The following is a 19,786-nucleotide window of genomic DNA, read 5'->3' on the forward strand; positions in this document are numbered from 1 at the left end:
TCACCCCAGATAATCGAATACAAAAAGAATGACATAGTGAATAAACTTTGAAAAATGCCTAAACTTGTGAAAATAGATCCGAACTAGAGCATAACACCGACACAAATTCAAGCATTATGCTAAATGTTTTCCACTTGGTCATTATTTTTTTGCGTATCATAATGCTTTTTCATCTCCCCGAAAAAGTGACATTCAAGATTGCCTTGTAGAGATGTTAAAAGCTCACGTGAGTCAGAGAATTTTTGGGCACAGAGATCGCACTTTAACAAAAATTCTGATCACTTTGGGTCACCCATCGTACGTCACCTTCATTCGTCATTGACGTATGGTTCATTGTAATATTTTACTCATTCACCATCATGATTAATGATCAATTTGTCGGAAAATTTTTCCTTATATTGTACCTTCTGCTTTTGTTTACTCTCCCAATCTTCTTTTTTCTTCACTCTACAAAAATCTTATGGAGTCTTTTTTTTTTCATTAATGTTTTTGTGCCAATTCGTCTCATCAGCTGAGAGAGCTGAGATGCCTAATTAGACATATCTAGACTGGTATATGTCCTATATTTTGAAATAATTAAAAAGTTTTTATTAATAATTTTGCAATAAGACAACAACGACTATTCTAACTGACAATATGTCATTGAATTTCTTGTTGCACTTTTTGTGCATCATAAACTTTTTAATTGCATTGCCCTGGTACTTTTAGTAACATGCTTGAAGCATGAACATAGATTTTTGGCTCGGATCTTGGCGCGTCTGAATTTCAGAAGAAGAAAACAACAAAAAACCATGCAACATCACACAAAGGGTATTAAAACAAGTAAAATGAGACTGCTTGTTATTTTTTTTTCAGAGGTAGAGGAACAGGACAGACAATGAAGACTTGGTGAAAACATCTCACATGATGCTGTGGCACAACACCGTAGATTACATAAAAAAAAAACATAGATGAGTTCAATGATTTTCTTGGCGGGCTCATCTCACATGATGATTTTTTTTGTCGATGCTCATCTACATTTCTAGGGCGCGATTATTTTTGAAGCACGCCTCAGTGTTTAGTGCTAAGTCGAATACACTCTGATATTTCTGAAAATCACAATTCGCACTCACATGTGATGTTACAGTGCGAACACATGCGGCATTAGAAATCCCAAAATATTTTCATATTTAGTAGCACATAATACCCAACCGGTTGATTTACAACAATCATATTTTTCTTCTTCAGAGTTCTTTCACCAGTCTTCTACTATTTTTTTTATAACTTCGATTATGTCGTAATGAGTAACCTGTTATGGTGAAGCACAAAAAAGCATCATTTTCTATTTGACCTCCCAAAAAAACTATATACATATATCTATATAAATATACCAAAAAATCTATATATACGTGTATATGTGATGCTCCTGATGCAGCGCAGTACATCAACCCCACTTTCCCAGATCTCTCTTGCGCTCTCGCAGCATGGTCGCCACACCCTGCGACACGATAAGGCATACAGCACAATTTTCTACAAGTGTATAAAATATACTACTGCTCTGGCCATTGACTTCTGTGACTGTTCTCCTTTTATCCCTTCATTGAGAAAACTTCTGGTTTCTCCCATATCTTCCGCTTTTCCCCCCTACGCAAATCCAGTAGACAATCTTCTCCCGCTCTTTTTTTTCTTACACCCACGCCTCCTCCGGACCAAATTCTAATATCCTCCAATACACACCTACAAGCCAATGATTATCAGAAGCCACAGAGAGATGTTAATGCTCGTTTGGTTAGATTTCAATTCCAATTATCTTATTTTACCTCTACTTAATAGGTACAATGTGGTATTGGCTTGACGTATTGGTCAGGAGTACAACTGGTTTATACCTTAACGAAATATAGTAGTTTTCAAATTAAGATCAGAAGTTATAGGTCTATCAGAAAGACGATTGTTACGAACTTACTGTTGGAAAGATGTTGAAAATAAAACAAAACATAGGGGAAAGTAGGGATGTTGGTTAATGTGTTTTGTGTTTTTGAACTTTGAGGCAGCATTCCAAAGTCAAGAAATTATGTTATACTGTTTTCACACCTAATATTGATGGATGTGACTTTTACTGTTCTAATTTTTTAAGAAAAAAAAAACTTGGGAAAATTTTCACCATCCTTTTAACCCTTTAAGGACGATTGGTACACCGGTGTCCCATAAAGAAAATAATTTTTCCTGACTACCTAAAGTTATTTTTTCCTTATGTTTGTACGTAAATGCAAAGTAGAAGGCTGAAGAAATCAAGAATATTTTTTGCAAGTCTCCAGCTATTTGCTATATAGTATATTTTTAAGCTAAAAAATGACGAATTTTCAAATTCCCATAATGAAAATTATTTCAATTACTTTTTATACTTTCAATTTTTTTTAAGCAAAACCGTTTTGGGAAAAGAAACTACAATACACAAACATAGTATTTTTCATTAAAGTGAAAATTAACATTCACTGGTATTGTCAGAAAAAGTACTAAAATTTTTTGGCTATTTTTGTCCCTAGCGTCCATAGAGCCAAAAATACATCAAATCAGACTTTGTTGGATTTTCTAAGGCTAGATGTAAGATCTTTTACTGATTTTGTTTATCGGTTTCATTTTTATTGTTGATTTTCGGTCCGCGAAAACTGTCTCGTCGTTAAAGGGTTAAGGCAAATGATGTAACATATTTTGAAAAATCACTGCATTTGCTTCTTATTTATAAATTTGGAGTTCTTGTGAAATGAACTAAGCCACGTCTGAATATCTATTTAGAAATAATTCATATAGGATGTCTTCATTAAAAGAACTCGATGGACCTCAGAAATCAAGTTTTTTTTTTGAGTAAGGAAAACATTTCATCTACCGCAAATGCGGGTGATGGTCTTCACCGATCCGATCTACCATGTCCGATCAGTAAAGATCATCTTTAAGTGCTAGAATTTAAGAAAAGCTTGTGAAATGTGCAATGTCAACCCCTGTATCCGCATCTACTGTAACGCTTTATCTCAAATATCTCCCATCTGGGGCAGAGTGGAACGAAACAGGGACAATGTTACACATGTTTTTTTCTTGCACAATTTGTTAAACAATCTCATCCTTAGATTGATCCTTGTTTGTTATGAATTTCCCCAAAATCGTTTTATGAACGCTTACGCCATTCGTGAAGTATAGTAGCATTTTGAACCCCATCACCCTGCAAGAATCATTTCGTACTGAGATACTTTGCACTACACACAGACAAAGTGACATGGCAAGCCTTTAAAAGTGCCCTACATGAGTTACCATCATAGCCCTAAACGGTTTTCAGACCTAACTGTGTTATCACACTTGCACATTAAAATTTTAATATGATTCACATTAATTGTCGCTGGTGAGAGTCCAAATGTATAATTTGTGTATTTGAATCTTTTTATATTCAAAATTTGATCTATTTGTCGATTAAAAGGTAGACTTGGCCCGCAAAATTTGATATAAATTAATTTATAGCATTAATGGGAAAAATTAATGCGATTTTCTCTTTAATTTTTTAATGTGAAAAATATTTATGCTTTAGGTAAATTTAAACTTATTTTTGCAGGCCAAGTCCACTTCTTCATCAATGAATAGAAAAAACCCAAATATTAAGACTCAAAGACACAAATAACATATATGGACGCTCACAAGCGACAATTAATGTGAATCACATTAAGCAAGTGTGATAACGCCGTAAGTTTTATCTACGTGAGCTAATACGAGCTTAATTCCTAAAGCCCAAAATAGACACAGGGATCGGCTTAGGGATCAGCCCGAAAAATTAGGATTGGTGTCGATACACTCACGGATCAGCCCATGGAGGATCAGGCTGATCTTCTAAATTCATTAGGTCTAGTGAAATTACGGGGATTAGGCGACATCAGCGCCAGTGCTGAAAATAAAAAGCTTCACTTTGGGGTTTTTCGGATGCTTTTCGAAATGTCAATTGGGTGAAAAACATGGAGATTAATGGTACGCAATATCGCAAAATCTTAAAATGCATTAAGATTGGAGTAAAGAGAAGATCAGAGTGCTCCTTACTGTACGAAAAATCTATTGATATTTCACTTATGAAGCCTTTCAGCAATCAAAGTGTGGAGATTTAATAGAAATTTACGCTGAAAACGCTAATCCTTGATCCTAAATCCTCAGTGTATGATAGTTTGGGCTGATCCTATACCGTCAAATTTTACGAGCTGAGTATTCTCTAGGATAAGCCTGTGTCTATTTTCGGCATAAGGCTTAGCCATTAACTGCTCTAATTTTTTATCAATCACGATTTTTTGGAAAAACTTAATTTAGGATTGGATTATTAAAGATAAATGATCTATTAGGTTCTCAAAAAGCACGCTATTTAGGATTTTGAGACCTTCAGGAACTGGGTTAAACCTCTAGTCTGAAGACTGCTTAACAACTTTAATTACTTAACAAGTGTTTTAGGATAATTTTTACAGAGGGCAATTATTAATCTATCACATTAAAAAAAATACTGCAATTGCTTGCATTTCAGAAATCCAAAACATAAAAAAACCTCAGGAACTACAATAAAATTCTGGTTTGAAGACCACTTTCGGTGCATTCTTAATACTTTGGCGTCTGGAGTCTGGAATGCATAAGATTTCACTTCTAACAGTGTTTTACGTAGTTGATTTGTCATGGTTTTCTCTACCGAAGTATACGCTTTAGTGTTAACTTCTTCGAAAAGATCGAATTGATGAAGTTTCCTATTTCCTATTCCCTATTCCTATGCCCTTGGTTCACTATTATTAATCGTATCAAGATATTTGTATTACTAGCTAGTCATTTTTATAATGTCGTCCAATATGGGAAGAATCTGCGAAGTTGGTTAAGTCCATTGTATACCGCCTAAAAACGTCTCATCGCAATATAGATTCAATTTCAATTCAATTTGTTCTACTCATTTATACTTAGTTGTGGCTGTCGACCGACTTCACTACCGATCTTATCAGGTAGACAGGGAAAATCAGAAACTAAACTACTTCTATAAATAACTTCTAAACAATTCACTCCTAGGAAGAGGCAAGTTCATTTGTGGACCCCCCTCCCGCATATTAAAGGAGCCACTACGCTCAAAATAGACCTTTAGAGCCTTTAGAAAGTCTTCAAAGTATATAAATACTTAAGTGGGATTATCCTGAAGTCCAGGAAACCCTGCCACAAGGAGTCACTTCTACGCTTTTGGAGGATAGAACGGATGGCAAATATCTGATTCGTCTTCCATATATTACAGTTTTTGGGAAAAACGGTGCAAAAATTCAATTACTAATTTTTCTATATAAGTTTACAAAACAAAAGTAATTATATAGTCATTATTGTGGTCCTTCGAACCGAAAGATAAAGTATCCATAATTGCTTCCATTAGTTTTTTTCACATTATTGTTTCATAGCACTATCAGTTTTACCGATAATTTACCATCTGCACAAAAAATACCGATAGATCAAAGGTATTATTGAATATATTTTTTTTATGGATATGACTGTACGAAAATCAGTGTTTACACAAGAAATAATGATATGTGATAATTTCTACAATTACGTGATTACTAATAGGCACTTTTCTTCACGAGCAAATAACCTGCCTTCAATTTACACATTGTTGAAAAAAAGTGTATTTGATCTTTTCAAGTTACAATGTGTCTTCTTATGGAATTACCTCAAATTTCGTGAATGTATTGAATGTCTTCATTTTTTTTTCTTTCTTTTTCACAAAAAGCTCTTTTCACAGTGATTTTTGGAGGAATATTCCACAATTTATTTTAAGGAGCACTTAAACAGTCAAAAGATATATGTATGTGTTTTATCAATTTGTGTCAAAAATTGCGTAATTGCAAAATATATATATATATATCGTATCTTATCGCTCAGTGACATTTTCATTAAATATGTCAAGAATTTTCAAGATAAATGAGTATTTTTACACAAAAATAGTGTCACAGGTATAGAGTTAATCGAAACTTCCTCAGGTTAATGCACTTCTTCTCGGAGTATTTGGGCATTATCTATATACTATATATATATATTAATCGTTCCATCTGTGGGTACATCACATTTATATATCTGTTGAAGAAAATGTGATGTTGGGTTTTGAGAGAAAAGTAAGGCTTAGAATGTAATAGATGTTGGTGCCAATTGTGCAAATAGCAACCGACAAGGTGGCGCCATAATTTCATGGCTTCACAGTATAAATTACATTATAAGAAAATTACACTTTTTTTTCTGCTGTACAATGCTATATACCTTTGCACCGTAAATGACATTGTGATACCGGTGGAATCTTACACATTGTAATTTAATTTCTTGAATTGCACACATTTGGTACTGTCACGTGGATGTAATAGAAGAGTAATAAGGCAAAAAAAAGTCCCCATGTCCTGATTTCATAGAAATTCCACATCTTTCTTCCTCATGTTATGTGTCGTATTTAGAAATGAAGACAGAAAAACAGTTGGAATTGTGCCAAATGAGTGCCCAATTGTATGTATTCGCTATGTCTTATAGATTGTCTCCCAAAACTCCCAACGTTTACAAGACGTGAGGAGAAAGTTTCTCTATACTCTCTCTGGGGTAAAATCACACATAAAAGCTGCCTCGTGAATTAATTGAATAAGTTTTATATATAAAATACAATGTCCATTGCAGTCTTCTTTTTTTCGCCTTATTCATTCCACCTCCTTATCAAATACGCACATCTGCTGTCTGTCGCACCGAATGCAGTCATTTGATCAGTCTTTCAGCTTTGGATGTTATAAGTAAGTAACGAGGCAAGAAAAAATTATTGTGGTCAGAGAGCTCGCGCATACTGCAGAGGAGGCATACGAGACATGTGAGGACGCGTCATATGTTGCGTAGGTTAAGTTTCAAACTCACCGGTTTTGGCTCGACGTGGTGGCGTCGACACGCCACCAATTTGGGATTGTCGGCAGGCGGCACCATTTGGCATCCACCGCGAAAAAAAGGAAAATTGTCATAAGCGCCGACTGTCTCTTGCTTTTTTCGTCTTGATGTCGTTCTATTTTGTACTTTACACCTCGTTCGTTTTTAGCAACGCAACAACACCTCTTCTGTAAACTTTTTGCGAACACTACTCCTTATATAAATGTGACATTAGCGGGAAAAACTGGATACTACTGATTTAGTTTGCGATACCTCTCAAAGGTATATCTTAATCTTGTTATTTTGGCTGATGTTGAAACCTTTTTAGAAAAATGCGAACTTTGTGAACAGACAATATGATAAGATCACAGGTTTGTTATTCCAATTGCGTTGTATTGAATTGGATATGCTATCTAAACTAATATAGGTTGTGACTGAAATCTTACACTAATGAACCTCATGAAGATATCCCTATAGCTTGACTCTAAATTTTCAATTGATGTTTGTTTAAGACCTGGTGAAACTAGACCCATGAGCCTTTAATCTTATAAACCTATAAAACAAGATTTGTCTGCTTTTGATACATATAAGCTAGACCAACTAGATGTTACAAAGAAGGATTAGATTATATGGTTTATATGCGTACTCAGTTGAATTAGAATTTACGAGATAGGTTCAGATATGAGGTTTGGATTTTGTGGATGGCCTATCCCAATTACAGTATTAAACGGATATTGGATCAGTGGTTATAACATTGAAGTACAACTCTACAATCTCGAATTCAGAATACCTTTCTTCTATTATAGCATTATTTTTATATCATCTATCATCTTGTCTAGTTCCTGCTTGCAGCCGTGATGATGATTTCCAATAAGTCTATGGATTGAAAGGCTACCTACAAATTAGCTCAAAGCCTCTCTACAACTTCGTTTCCGATTTTGATTTTGTTGCCCTGCACCTTTCTTTCCCTGTTATATGGATCCTAAAATAAAACATATAAGGGGACCTTGTGCAACTTGTAGCGAGAATTGCTATGGATCCACGCCAGAAAATGCTGCAGCACCCCTCATCGCTAGCCTTCCGGAAATGAACCGCATTGCCCCATTTAAAGCAAGCCACGAATCCAGCGTACCCCTTGCTTCACTGGTGACAACCGAGTGATTCGATTCGATTGTGCCATCGGAATAACTCGTCGAGCACTCACAACTCCATCTAGCGGAACTGTAGCGATATTGTAACTTGAGGTTAGCCGCCGTTATAGTTCCCCTCAGAGTTACCAACCCAGCTGAACAATGTTTGGTACCGTTAACTTAGAAAAGTCGTCGTCAGGACGAGCTTTCTCCCTCCAATTTCTCTAGTCTCAACAGTCCTACTACAAACTTTTTCTAGTATGATCTATACTGGACTACCTACGCTTTTTTCCACAAAAACTCCCTCATGTTTTTAATATACCCGTAACAAAGTGGATCCTGGAAGCAACTTTAGACTATGCCTCAAGCTATTCAACAATTTTCTTTCATACGCCAATGGCTAAACTGTAACTTTCTATCCCAAAATGCTTCCTCTTGTTGTCCCGATTCGACGTAACGATTAGTAAAAAGATTTGCAATAAAAATTGGTTGTGATAAGCAGGCAATAGCCGTATATAACGTATACATTTCACTTGAACCTTTACCAACTACGTAAAAAAACGACGTTTATATACTTCTATCTCAGGACCTAGGACCTCAATTACCGAACACAAGGCTTCACAACTGATAAAATACTTAAACCAGAATTCATGATCTAAATATGAAAAAGCTTTTAGTTATTATAAATTAATTCCCACTTTATTGTGTTCATATTTGAAAGTATACATTCCTCTCACAGCATCTAATGACTCACTTTATTTACGGTAACGTATTGAAAATAATTAGGATGAAATATTTATCATACAAATTCAATCAAAATGCAATCACGCGACCAAGTGCACTAGCAAAAATAAACGAAAAAAAAACCTGGCGGCATCGGTACTATCAAATAAATACAAGAGACACAAGACTTCCTCATGTAAAAGCTATACTTGCAACATGCGGTAAAATTAGATAAATATATTTTCTCTCTATTTCTCGTTTAACGAAGAGTAACGTGGGCGAGAAATATTTAATCATGGTAAAGTTTGAAGAGTGTTTTCTAAAAGTTTTGTTTTTTTTTTGTTTCTTGTATTCCTCCATTGCAATGTTAAACTCCTTTGGCATTAAAGGAAGGTATAAGAGAGTAAGTGGACTAGAAGAGAGAAAAGGTATCAAGTTCGCGGAGGCGTTTTATTTAAAGCCAAAAACAGTGAATGTAGATGTATTTGAAACGATATCAAGGTAAGGGAAAAATGTCTGATGAATAAGAAACTGAGAGAATGAAACATTTATTAACTTCTCTTTTCGCATGACTTTGAACTCGGCGCTCCAAGCACATAAAGTGCACACTTCAAAATGCATCGCTATACAATTAATAACTGAGTAATTTGTTGCGAAAATAGAATCCCATATAATCGATCATATGATGTTGGTGTAGCTGACTACCACAGAGATATATATGTACAATGGATGCCTTTCCCGCGCAAAATTGTAGAGGGGCTGAGCTTATATGATGGGCGCCGGCTCTTATCATTTGCTCCAACTTACTTTACTCACATTTTTTATTATATTTTTTTTTTTACTTTCCTGTCAGCATGATGCATTATTGCACATTTTTTCTCTTTTTCTCTCTCCTCCCTCTTCCATAACAAATAGACGCTACAAATTGACTCCACTCACGACCATTAAAGAGTTATCCAATAATTGTGTTAAAATTGAAACGTGCGTTTTAATTAAAAAAACAACTCCGTGCGCCATCAGTGTAAATGTTGACGCTAATATTACACTTGACTGTTTACATAGCAAATTAGATTACTGTACGGATATACGGGAAAATTGTAGTTAAAAAATCAAACAATAAAAATTAATAATACACAAGTAAATTTCCAAATGTAATAACTGTGTGTATATGTATAAAATGCTCTTTCCGATATTAAATATCTCAACCCATTCACCATTTTTAATTTAATTTAAAGCTCACGATAGTCGTTAAGCAATTAACCCATATTTTACAACAAATTAAAAAAAAAACTCACTTATCGCGAAACTTTTCAAGTGACATTTACTAACTACGTGAAATATTGCTGAAGATATTGGATTATTTCGCAGAACAGATTACGAATGCCGGTCATCAACGCCTCGGGGGAGGTCTATTTTGAAAATCAATGATAAGCCTAGATAAACTTATAGTAGATGAGATTCTTTTAATGCACGTTCGGAATACATCGAATGCGTGCGTATACGATTGTTTGTTGAATTTAAATGACAAACAGGCATGTCGAGTAAACTATTCTCAGCGGTATAAAGCAAATCAGTTCCGCGATTAATTTGAATCAGAGAAAATATATATAGCAATTTTATCGAAAAATATAATTGAATTAATTTTAAGTTGAATATGAATAATCACGCACAAAAAATAAAACAGAAATATACACAAAAAATATTATTCTCAGCTTACTATATCTAAATTGATTTTAAATCGCAAATGTTTCGTTTGTTGAATGTTTGGGTATGAAGTCTAGAGTTTCTGATAAAACTGATGATAACGTATTGAATTATAGTCGTCGAAAGGAATTACTACGGAATATTTAGTTCTGTAAAGTTATGATCGTTTCATCGAAACATAATCGAAATATCATCGAAACGTATCATTTAATTTCTGAGATATGCGATATCGAAATTCAAAAATCGATTTTTCGATTTCAGTGCTCTTGTCAGTGGTCACACTAAATTATGGTGTTCTGATAATTAGAATTGGAATAAAGATCTCGTAACTAAATAAATAAAATGAAGGATCTATGGCGCAGAAGTATCTGGTTAAAGCAATGCAGTCCAACGCATCATGCTCTGTGCTTGAAAAAATACCAATTGACAAGAATTACAATCTGAATCAAGGACTAACATGGCCCGTTGTGACACTTAGTATGAAGAAGACGGATTAAACATTCTCGACTATCTGAGAATAATTCACAAAAAAAACAAACAGATCATTCAATACAAATAAAACTAATTAGAATATAAGTCATTGGCATTTTAAAAATGCAATTCTAATACTCCATATCATCGGTCAGAGTATTTGAAGATTATATTTCCTTTTAATTAAAAATTCTGAGACCCAACTATAACATATTGTAACCCTTCCGGACTACAGATGCTTATGCTGGACACACTTTACAAATTAAACCGAGAGACGACATAACGTAAATATAATCAAAATTATGATTAGACTAAATTCCCACTAACTAAACCGTTTCTCGACTTAATCCGAGAGACAGCTTTGTCATAATCTGATGGAAATGTAGTCTAATCATTATTTGATTATAATTGCGTTAAGCCGTCTCTCGACTTAAGTCGTAGACATGTCCTCCAGCACATTATGCCTTAGACACACTTACGACTTAATCCGAGAGACGACTTAGTGGAAAATGGTGGAAATGTAGTTTAACCATTATTTCTAATATAATTACGCTAAGCGGTCTCTCGGCTAATCCTCAAGTCTGTCAAGGCCCTAACACTCAATTCTCAACAGGTGGTCGCCCTTATTTTCAAAGTCACAATCGGCACTGAGCCTTCCCATGATACACTGACTAAACCACTCAGTCTGAAGCAAGTCAGGGAAGTAACCTTTAGATTACAGTAGGAAGGGTTGTCAACAGCGAGGAGAATAACGACACGATCGCTATTTTTTCGTTGCCTGACGGAAAATCTTCTCCAATATGTTCTAAAATTTGAGCCTAATCCATGTTATAGGGAATGAGCTATTGAACATGAAATGGATTTGACAATAATATCTTTTATATTGTCCGATATAAAACCTTTACCGATCGCAAGTCGATATCCCTTACCGTTCGCTCTTTAAAACCGTTCATACTACGAAGCAACGGTCGGGCGGTCGGACAAATGTATTTTTCAGCACACACTTTAGAAGTGATCAGATAAAGTCGGCTTTCACTTAAAACAATAGAAGTTGAGAGATTGTAAAGTATCACTAATAAAATATTTTTATAAGGCTAACTGAAGTTGAATCAGAAAACCGGATTTAAATCTTACTGTTTCTGGATTCTAGGAACATGATCAATCATCGTAGTTTTTACAACTGCACACTCTTTATTGATCTAAAGTTGAGACAAATTTAAAAGTTGAGTAATCAATTTACTAATCTACTTTTATAGCTTTTCCTAAATTACCAATATTACACCAACTAAGATGTCAAATATCCTCCATGTGAACATTATATTGATATTCATGGAACAAATTGGTAACGTATATAGTAAAATAATCTTATGTATATCATGCTTTAAGTGGGAATGACGTCAACCATGGGATGTTGAGTCGTGAGTTCCCACATTTTTCGCAGAGAATACAACACAACCAAGATACTTGGAGGGAAAATTGAATAAACAAATAAGCACCTGACTGACTGTTTATTTCCAGTGAAATACGTTCACATGAATGACACCAATATGGTTTCACTTTATGAAAGTTTTTATTTTTCGTGGTACTTCTCAGAAATTCACTTAAGCCACCTTGTAGCGCACTCTTCATGGACATCATTTCAGGCAAGTAATTAAAAAAAACTCCCAATCAATGCAAATTAACATTGCCAATTAATACTCATTTCCAATTAGGGTTTAGGTGGATGATGTTGGGGTAAAGCCCATGTTGAGTTTGCAACGAATGACGTCAGTAGGGTATTTAAATTCATACGTCTTTAGTCTGTTCCCAATGCATTATTTATACGACTTTTGTAAACTTTAGTACCTAAGTTTTTATGTTATATATCGTCGCAGTTACGGAGGAAATTGTGGTAGCAAAATATCATTCTGTCTCACTTTTTTTTCTCCCTGGGCATTCACTATACAAAAGCCTACATATGGCATATTGTGCTATATGACATCTATCAGCTGATCTGATACATATGAAATGTACATTATAAGTCTTGCCGTATACGTATGCCACAACGTAGATACATATATATACTTGTATATATTGTAGAAAAATAGCGCCGTTGTCGAGCATGGGCTTTTTAAATCACTCAAAAAAAAAATCGCTAGCCCACGCAGTTCAGAGGCCTTGCCGTTTTGTTAGAAATTGCATGATTATAGTCATATGCTTCCCAGATGCATTGACATTCCAATGATTTTGCATCGTTTTTTTTTTTTGACGCATTTATAGTTGCTCTTTCTTTTGAGAGACAAGGACACATTTTGATTGAGTGAAGAGTGAGGAAAAAAAAAGAAATCAATTTCCATACAACAATGAATAAACAATCTCCTGACATATGACATGAAATTGACCATCAAAAGGAAGGAAATGGAACGAAGTGCAGATTTTCGAGGACATCTCGTCAATTGCGTAAACATACTAAACGGACTTTATGAATTAACTGACGATATATCAACCATTCTACTGAACATTGTAATTCTTTTATCATTATCACAGTGACTCTGTAAAATATGAATATTATTTTTTAAATATTCATAAAGTCTGCTGCTGCCTTTTGTTCTATTGGCGCCAGAATTTTTAAAATTGTCTGTTTTTTTTTCAAAGAAACATTACATTGCCATTAGGTCAATAGGTCTTAGGAATCGGTTTCGAAATTTATATATATTAGAACTATCCAAGGTGGTAAATTGACTGAAGGAACTCAACAATTATGCTGCTCGACTAATTTTATTTTATTAAATAATATAATAAAAATAGGCAATATTCGTAGTAAGGGGCAACCTATAACGGGGAACTCTAACTTGAGGTTTCGAATTAGCGACCAAAATAGACTCAAGCTGATCCTTCAGAGAATTTAGCTTGTAAAATCTGGCAGTGAAGAATTAGGTAAAGTAAATTTATGGAAAGGACCTCTAATCGATAAACCTAAGCCCTCAGTGTATGACAGTTTAAGATTATCGTATATATATAAATCGTATCGGAATACTTTGTTACAATGTAATAGCCGTACTCACTATGGCGCTGTTATCTTGTAATATCGTTATCTCGTTATCTCGTTATGTTCTCGTAATGTATTTTATAAATGAAAAATTATAACAGGATAACAGATTACGGAGATTACGAGATAACAACGCCATAGTGAGTACGGCTAATGTTTTGTTGCTATTATATTCCGCGGTGGAAGAATCTACTAAGTCCATGTGTAAACCGCCCAGGAGCGCCTTCCCGCAGTGTGGAAACTTCTTTAATGCTCCCAGACTTTTTTGAGCAGAGGCATTGAAAATGTCATTCCTAACATTCAATACGCACAACAACTGTGAGTCAAGCCAGGGATCGACTAAGATCCTAAGATCCAGCGATCTTTTCTATTGCGCCACTGAGATCCCCACAATTTAAGATGACTCTTTACTGATAAATTTTACAGGCTAGATACTTTAGAATATCTGCCTGAGCCTATGTGGGTTCTAACCCAAGGAACCTAATGCCGGCTTCAGACTGGAGGTTTAGCCCAGTTCCCGGAGGTCTCAAAAATCTAAATAACGAGCAATTTTATTGATTTTTGAAAATCTAATGAATAATTTGCCCTTATAATCCAATCCTAAAAAACAATTTTCTAAAAAATCGTGCCTGATCAGGAATTAGGGGAGTTAAGCCAGATAGCTAAGTCTTAGGTCTGAAGCCCGTAGAAGGATCTAATAGAAAAAAAGGAACTCTGGGAACCCATAACGAATGTTTGGGAATCTAAGTAACCCATGAGAAAAGCAGGAGAAACCCGGGAACCCACGCAGAACCCAAGAACTCATAGGAATTCTGGAAAACCCTTCAGGAACTCGAATCAATTTAACTAAATATGAGTAGAAAAGGCTGAAATTTCTTCAGCTAGCACAGTGAAAAAAATCATTTAGAGGAACGTAGTTTTCAACCAATTGGGATACATTTGGATTCATTCATTTGGATTCATTCACCGGAGCGCGGTGTATGAAACGCGAACTAATATGATTTGATTCCAATTGGCAAATAAATTCGTAATTTTGCGTTATTTATTAAGGACAGTTTTTAAAGCCCCGATCAATTTTGTTGTGAACCAAAAAACTTAAGAAGTCTGTTCAATTCTCGTATTGCAAACTTTCAAGGTGCAGGAGCGCGGATCAGTTTGGCTTTCGAGGGTGACTTTGACACTCTGCTATTCGTAAGCTTTTTCAAAAATCCAATTTACCATAAACCAGAGGTGTGCAAAAACCGTTTGAAACCGAACAAATGTCAAATGAAACTTTTACGTCAATGGTCAAAATGCTAACTCAACAAACTTATTTTGACGTTTATTCGGTTTCAAACGGTGCTTGCACACTCCTGCCATAAACGATTAATGAAGATCATCCATAAAAGTAATAGAATTAAAGAGAAGCTTATGTACAACAAGGGGCAAAGTTATTAGGCTTTTAGTAATTCATCCTTTACCGCTTTCGTTAATTTGAATACTACGCACAAAGCGTTTTTTTTTAAATTATTTCGACGGCTCCATTGCATGCTACTCTATCTTAGAATGACAATTTTTCAGAACAGTAATTTGAAGTTGGCGTTTTCCGATGCTGCTCGTGTAAATTTTTTCGAAAAAAAAATCGAATATCTCGTTACCCGAACGTCGGACGACCACCAAATGCTTACCAGTTGTAGATCTCGGTTCCGAGAATAACATATCTCTCGGAGTAAAATAATTCTAAGTCGACTTAGAATAGTATGGAATGGAGCCTTCGATTTTGTAACTTACTAAAAACTATATAAATTTTTGATATTCCGAGATTTATTTTAAAATATACAAAAAGTAACTAAGGTAAAGTACCCTCTAGTCGGCCGGTTCCTCAACTCGGCCAGTTGAATTATTTAACCAATTTTTTAACGTTTTATAGTCAATTTCTATGAAATTTTCACTGATTTACGTTAATATACACTATAATACACTAGCCGTACTCACTATGGCGCTGTTATCTTGTAATATCGTTATCTCGTTATCTCGTTATGTTCTCGTAATGTATTTTATAAAAATTATAACAAGATAACAGATTACGGAGATTACGAGATAACAACGCCATAGTGAGTACGGCTAATGTTAAATCGGTAAGACCATATTATAACAAATCTAAGTAAATTGAATAAATAGTCGCACTGGCCGAGTTGAGAAACCGGCCGACTACAGGGTACTTTACCTTATATCATTCTTAAAAAATGTAAAAGTTGACCAGATTAATAAGTTATGGTATCGTTAACCTGTCTCTAAATTACTCAAAATTTTGAATGAAAATTTTGAAGAGGTGTGAGCTGTCAATTTTTCTCCGGCCATACTTGATTATACAGTAGACTCTCTCAAATTCGGGCATATGGTGCGGAAATGTCAGCCGAATTAGACAGAAATTCGGGCGACAAACTTTTTGAAATGCAACGATTTTTTATTCATGTGCATATAGATATTGAGTTTACACACTCATATATAACGTAAATTGCATGAAAATCCATCAATAATGCAAAATCACATCAAAACTAAGACATGCCAAATTTGAGCATATTTAATTCATTTGATAATTGTAATCAAACTTGAAAAATGACAACAAACTTTTTTCAAATGTAACCGCTGCCCGAATTAAAAAGTAGCCCGATCTTAAAAGAGCCGAATTAGCGAGAGTCTACTGTACTCATATTACCCACAATCGGATCAAACTTTGTGTATTTTCGTTAGCATTATTCGTCTTCTTGAATGTTTTTTTTTTTGCAGAAGCATATTTGTGTTTTATCTTCAACTATGCAAAGAATACGAAGGGTTCTTGAACCAACCTACGAATGTATTCTGTTTATGGTGTGAGATGAAAAACCTCGCGACAAATTCACTTGACTACGGGGCTGAGTGGGCAAAATGCGCGCCAAGTCTTGGCGGGAAAAAAGAACTCTGAGAGCAATCAACAATGTTTCCTTCTGAAATTGTCAATGTGCAACTCGAGCACAATTTTGCAATACTGTCGATGACTCCGAGACAGTTTTGGGTCATTTGCTAGAGATGATGTCTATTTTTGTGATAGGCAAGCGAGGGAGAGAGGACGCACAATGTATGAGATTTCTCTTGAAGCAGAATTATGTCATGCCGCACCATGCGGAGCAAAAGCTACAGACTTACTAAATGCGTCTGACTTTATATTTTATATTGCAATTCATGTGTCATTTCCTCCTCTTGAAGAGAAAATTCTCTGGGTTTCATTCTATTACAATCTTTCTTTTTCGCTTCAAATAGACGCGTTTGGGTGATGCAACCAGTTGACTTGGTTCATATCACACTGTGTGTATACTGTCTGGGACGAAACAGCTGAAATAATTAGTTTGAGGGACGGGGAAGATCCTTCCCGTGCCACCATTTTGACATTCATATTGGATTTTTTTTTCGGTGTGTATGCCTTAAGGGCCCACGCACACACACCCACATTGTCTGTACACCCCTTCCTACACCATGTCAAATCCGTGGGCTTTGGCAAGTGCGACTTGGGCGCTTGAAGAAAAAAAAAAAGAAACGCCGGAAATTGCGTCATGGGCAAAAGTGCCATTTTCCAACATAATCGAGAGTCAGCTGTCTGGGTGATTCATCGACGCTGAATTCCCTCGAAATGGCACTCACGTGAGCATGTGGATGGTGTTTAGTGTGGGAGGGTGGGGTACGGTAACTTGCATTTGATAAGTACGCTTTTAACCGGGCAACCAGGAGAAGCTAAATGAGACACTTTTATTTTACGTAATCCACGGTTTTTGGATTCGGGGAAGAGAGTGAGAGAGAGCGGCTGAGCACGAGAATCCATCTATACGCTACGATGTCGCCTGCTGTGGTTCACAGCGCTCACGCACACATTCAAATCTTGTGGGTATGTGTGTTGGTGCATCGATCGATATGGGAAGCCTCCGAGCCGGACTTTCTCACTCGCTCTCACCCGCTCGCATCACTATTTTTGGCCCTACTCTGGCCGCCGCTTTTGTGCGTGTGGGTAAAAGCCACGCCGCACTTTTGTGAGATTTCTTCGATTGCGTCGCCTCTTTTTCCTGCACATACCCCGGAGATTTTGACTCTCTCTCTCGGGCGGCTGTGTCCGGAAATCCACTGCGTAGCATTGTATTTCACCTTCTTACCCGAGAAGGTTAAGCAATGTGATGAAGATTTTGTTTTTTTCAAGTAGGAGAACCACCGAAAATTGAGGAGGGTGACCGAGACGAACAGCTGAAAAAGTGCGTGTTCAGGCCGCAAGGGTGTGCTCGCATGTGGCGCCGCGCCCGTCTCATGCAAATCCTCCGCTGCCTGTTTCACCCTCAACACGCGCTAAACGTGGATTTTTCCCCGCAGATGGTCTTGCGACGTATAAATTTTGCATTCGATCGCCTTTTGGCTGTGAATGTGTGTGTGTTTGTGTGCGGGGCAGGTAGATATGTATATGGCAAAATGCGACGCAGAAGGCACAAATTCCAATCGGAGCTCCATTTCGGGCTCAAAACACAACCATTTTTGCGCTTTTTTTCTGCACAGCACACACGTTTTCCCGCGAGCGGCCGGTGCAGCCACAGAACACGCTGCGGCGCACATTCCGATCGCGCTTTTGCCGCCTCAGCCCACTGTTCGACACCCCAGGGATATTTTCTGCCCGTCGCAGACCTCCCAGAAAAATAAACGCAGTATTTTTGGAGAATTAAAGCATGCTTTTGGTACTCACATGAATTTCTCGTCGGATTTCTGCAGAGTCTCCACCACAACAAATTCTTCACTTTTATTACCCACAATTGACATTTTGCACAACACGCCGCAAACACACGGATTCTTGTGTGGCCCGGGAAGGAAAGATGGGAGAGAAAAAAAGAAATTGTTTTTCTATTTTTGCTTTGCACAAGTAATTTGGGGGGAAAAATTGTTTAGCTCCGACGCAATTTGTCTTCCCAACAACACAGTCAAACAATAAACACTAATTCACAAGGTGAAAATGTCCAATAGTACACAGAAAATTAGATTTTTCTCCACCGAAAACTGCACCTCACACCGAACAGCATGAAATCCCGAAGACTTCTGATGGCGGGAAACAGCTGAGACTTTTTAGGCTGACGCTATTTCACCGATACTGGAATGCTCCGCGATCTGGGCGGAAACACATTTTCACTATTTTCCACTATAAACTCCACCAAAGCATACTATTTTCTCAATGCACTTTTACTTAGACACCTCAGAGACACCCATTTACGCCAAAATATTAGCAAATTTGTTGATTTTTCTGCAATTTCCCATAGAAAACTACTTCTGTCTCGCGGGTGAAAAGTTGCGTTCGACGTTTCGGCGTCTGCTTGATGCGAACTCTCCCGACTTCAGCCGAAGTACCTGCGGCGGCGTGGTGAGTTCCATTCGGAATGGTGAATAAAAGCTCGACCAAGCCCAAGGGGCTACCTACTGCGATTTAAGCATTTCAATTTACCACTTGCTAATGCAAAATCAATACAAAATACTTTGGTTGCTTATTTGCAATAATTATCTAATTCCTATGCTGTACCAAATTTGCAGTTGATAATTAAATTTCGTCCGTAAAAAATCACATAGGAATATTACCCAATGTGGATCATTAAAAGTAGTGATTTTCATTCAAGTTTCTAAGCAAAAGCGAAAATAAAAAGAGTCCCATTCTACTTACCAAATTTTATTTTAACTGGTAATTTTTATCAAACCCGGAGTTAAATAAATCAACTTTAGCAGTCGTAGCAGAGAAAAATAACAGTTTGAGTATCGTGAAAACTAGGATTTACCCCATTCAGTCAATGTA

At 36.3% G+C, this 19,786-nt stretch overlaps 1 protein-coding gene across 3 annotated transcripts in view; it reads right to left on the minus strand.

Annotated features, from left to right (window-relative positions):
• The window catches only part of LOC129805598 (transcription factor AP-4), a 95,033-nt gene extending 75,726 nt beyond the window's left edge, over positions 1 to 19,307 (minus strand). For all 3 annotated transcript variants that reach the window (XR_008752097.1, XR_008752098.1, XM_055853630.1), the window contains exon 1: positions 18,698 to 19,307. Coding sequence is in view for 1 of the 3 variants with exons in the window: in XM_055853630.1 (XP_055709605.1) it covers positions 18,698 to 18,771 (74 nt within the window). In the remaining 2 variants the exon portion in view is untranslated. The remainder of the gene's footprint in view (positions 1 to 18,697) is intronic.
• Between the last annotated feature and the right edge of the window lie 479 nt (positions 19,308 to 19,786).

Source organism: Phlebotomus papatasi, chromosome 3 (assembly GCF_024763615.1).
Source record: "Phlebotomus papatasi isolate M1 chromosome 3, Ppap_2.1, whole genome shotgun sequence".
Classification (NCBI taxonomy): Eukaryota; Metazoa; Arthropoda; class Insecta; order Diptera; family Psychodidae; genus Phlebotomus; species Phlebotomus papatasi.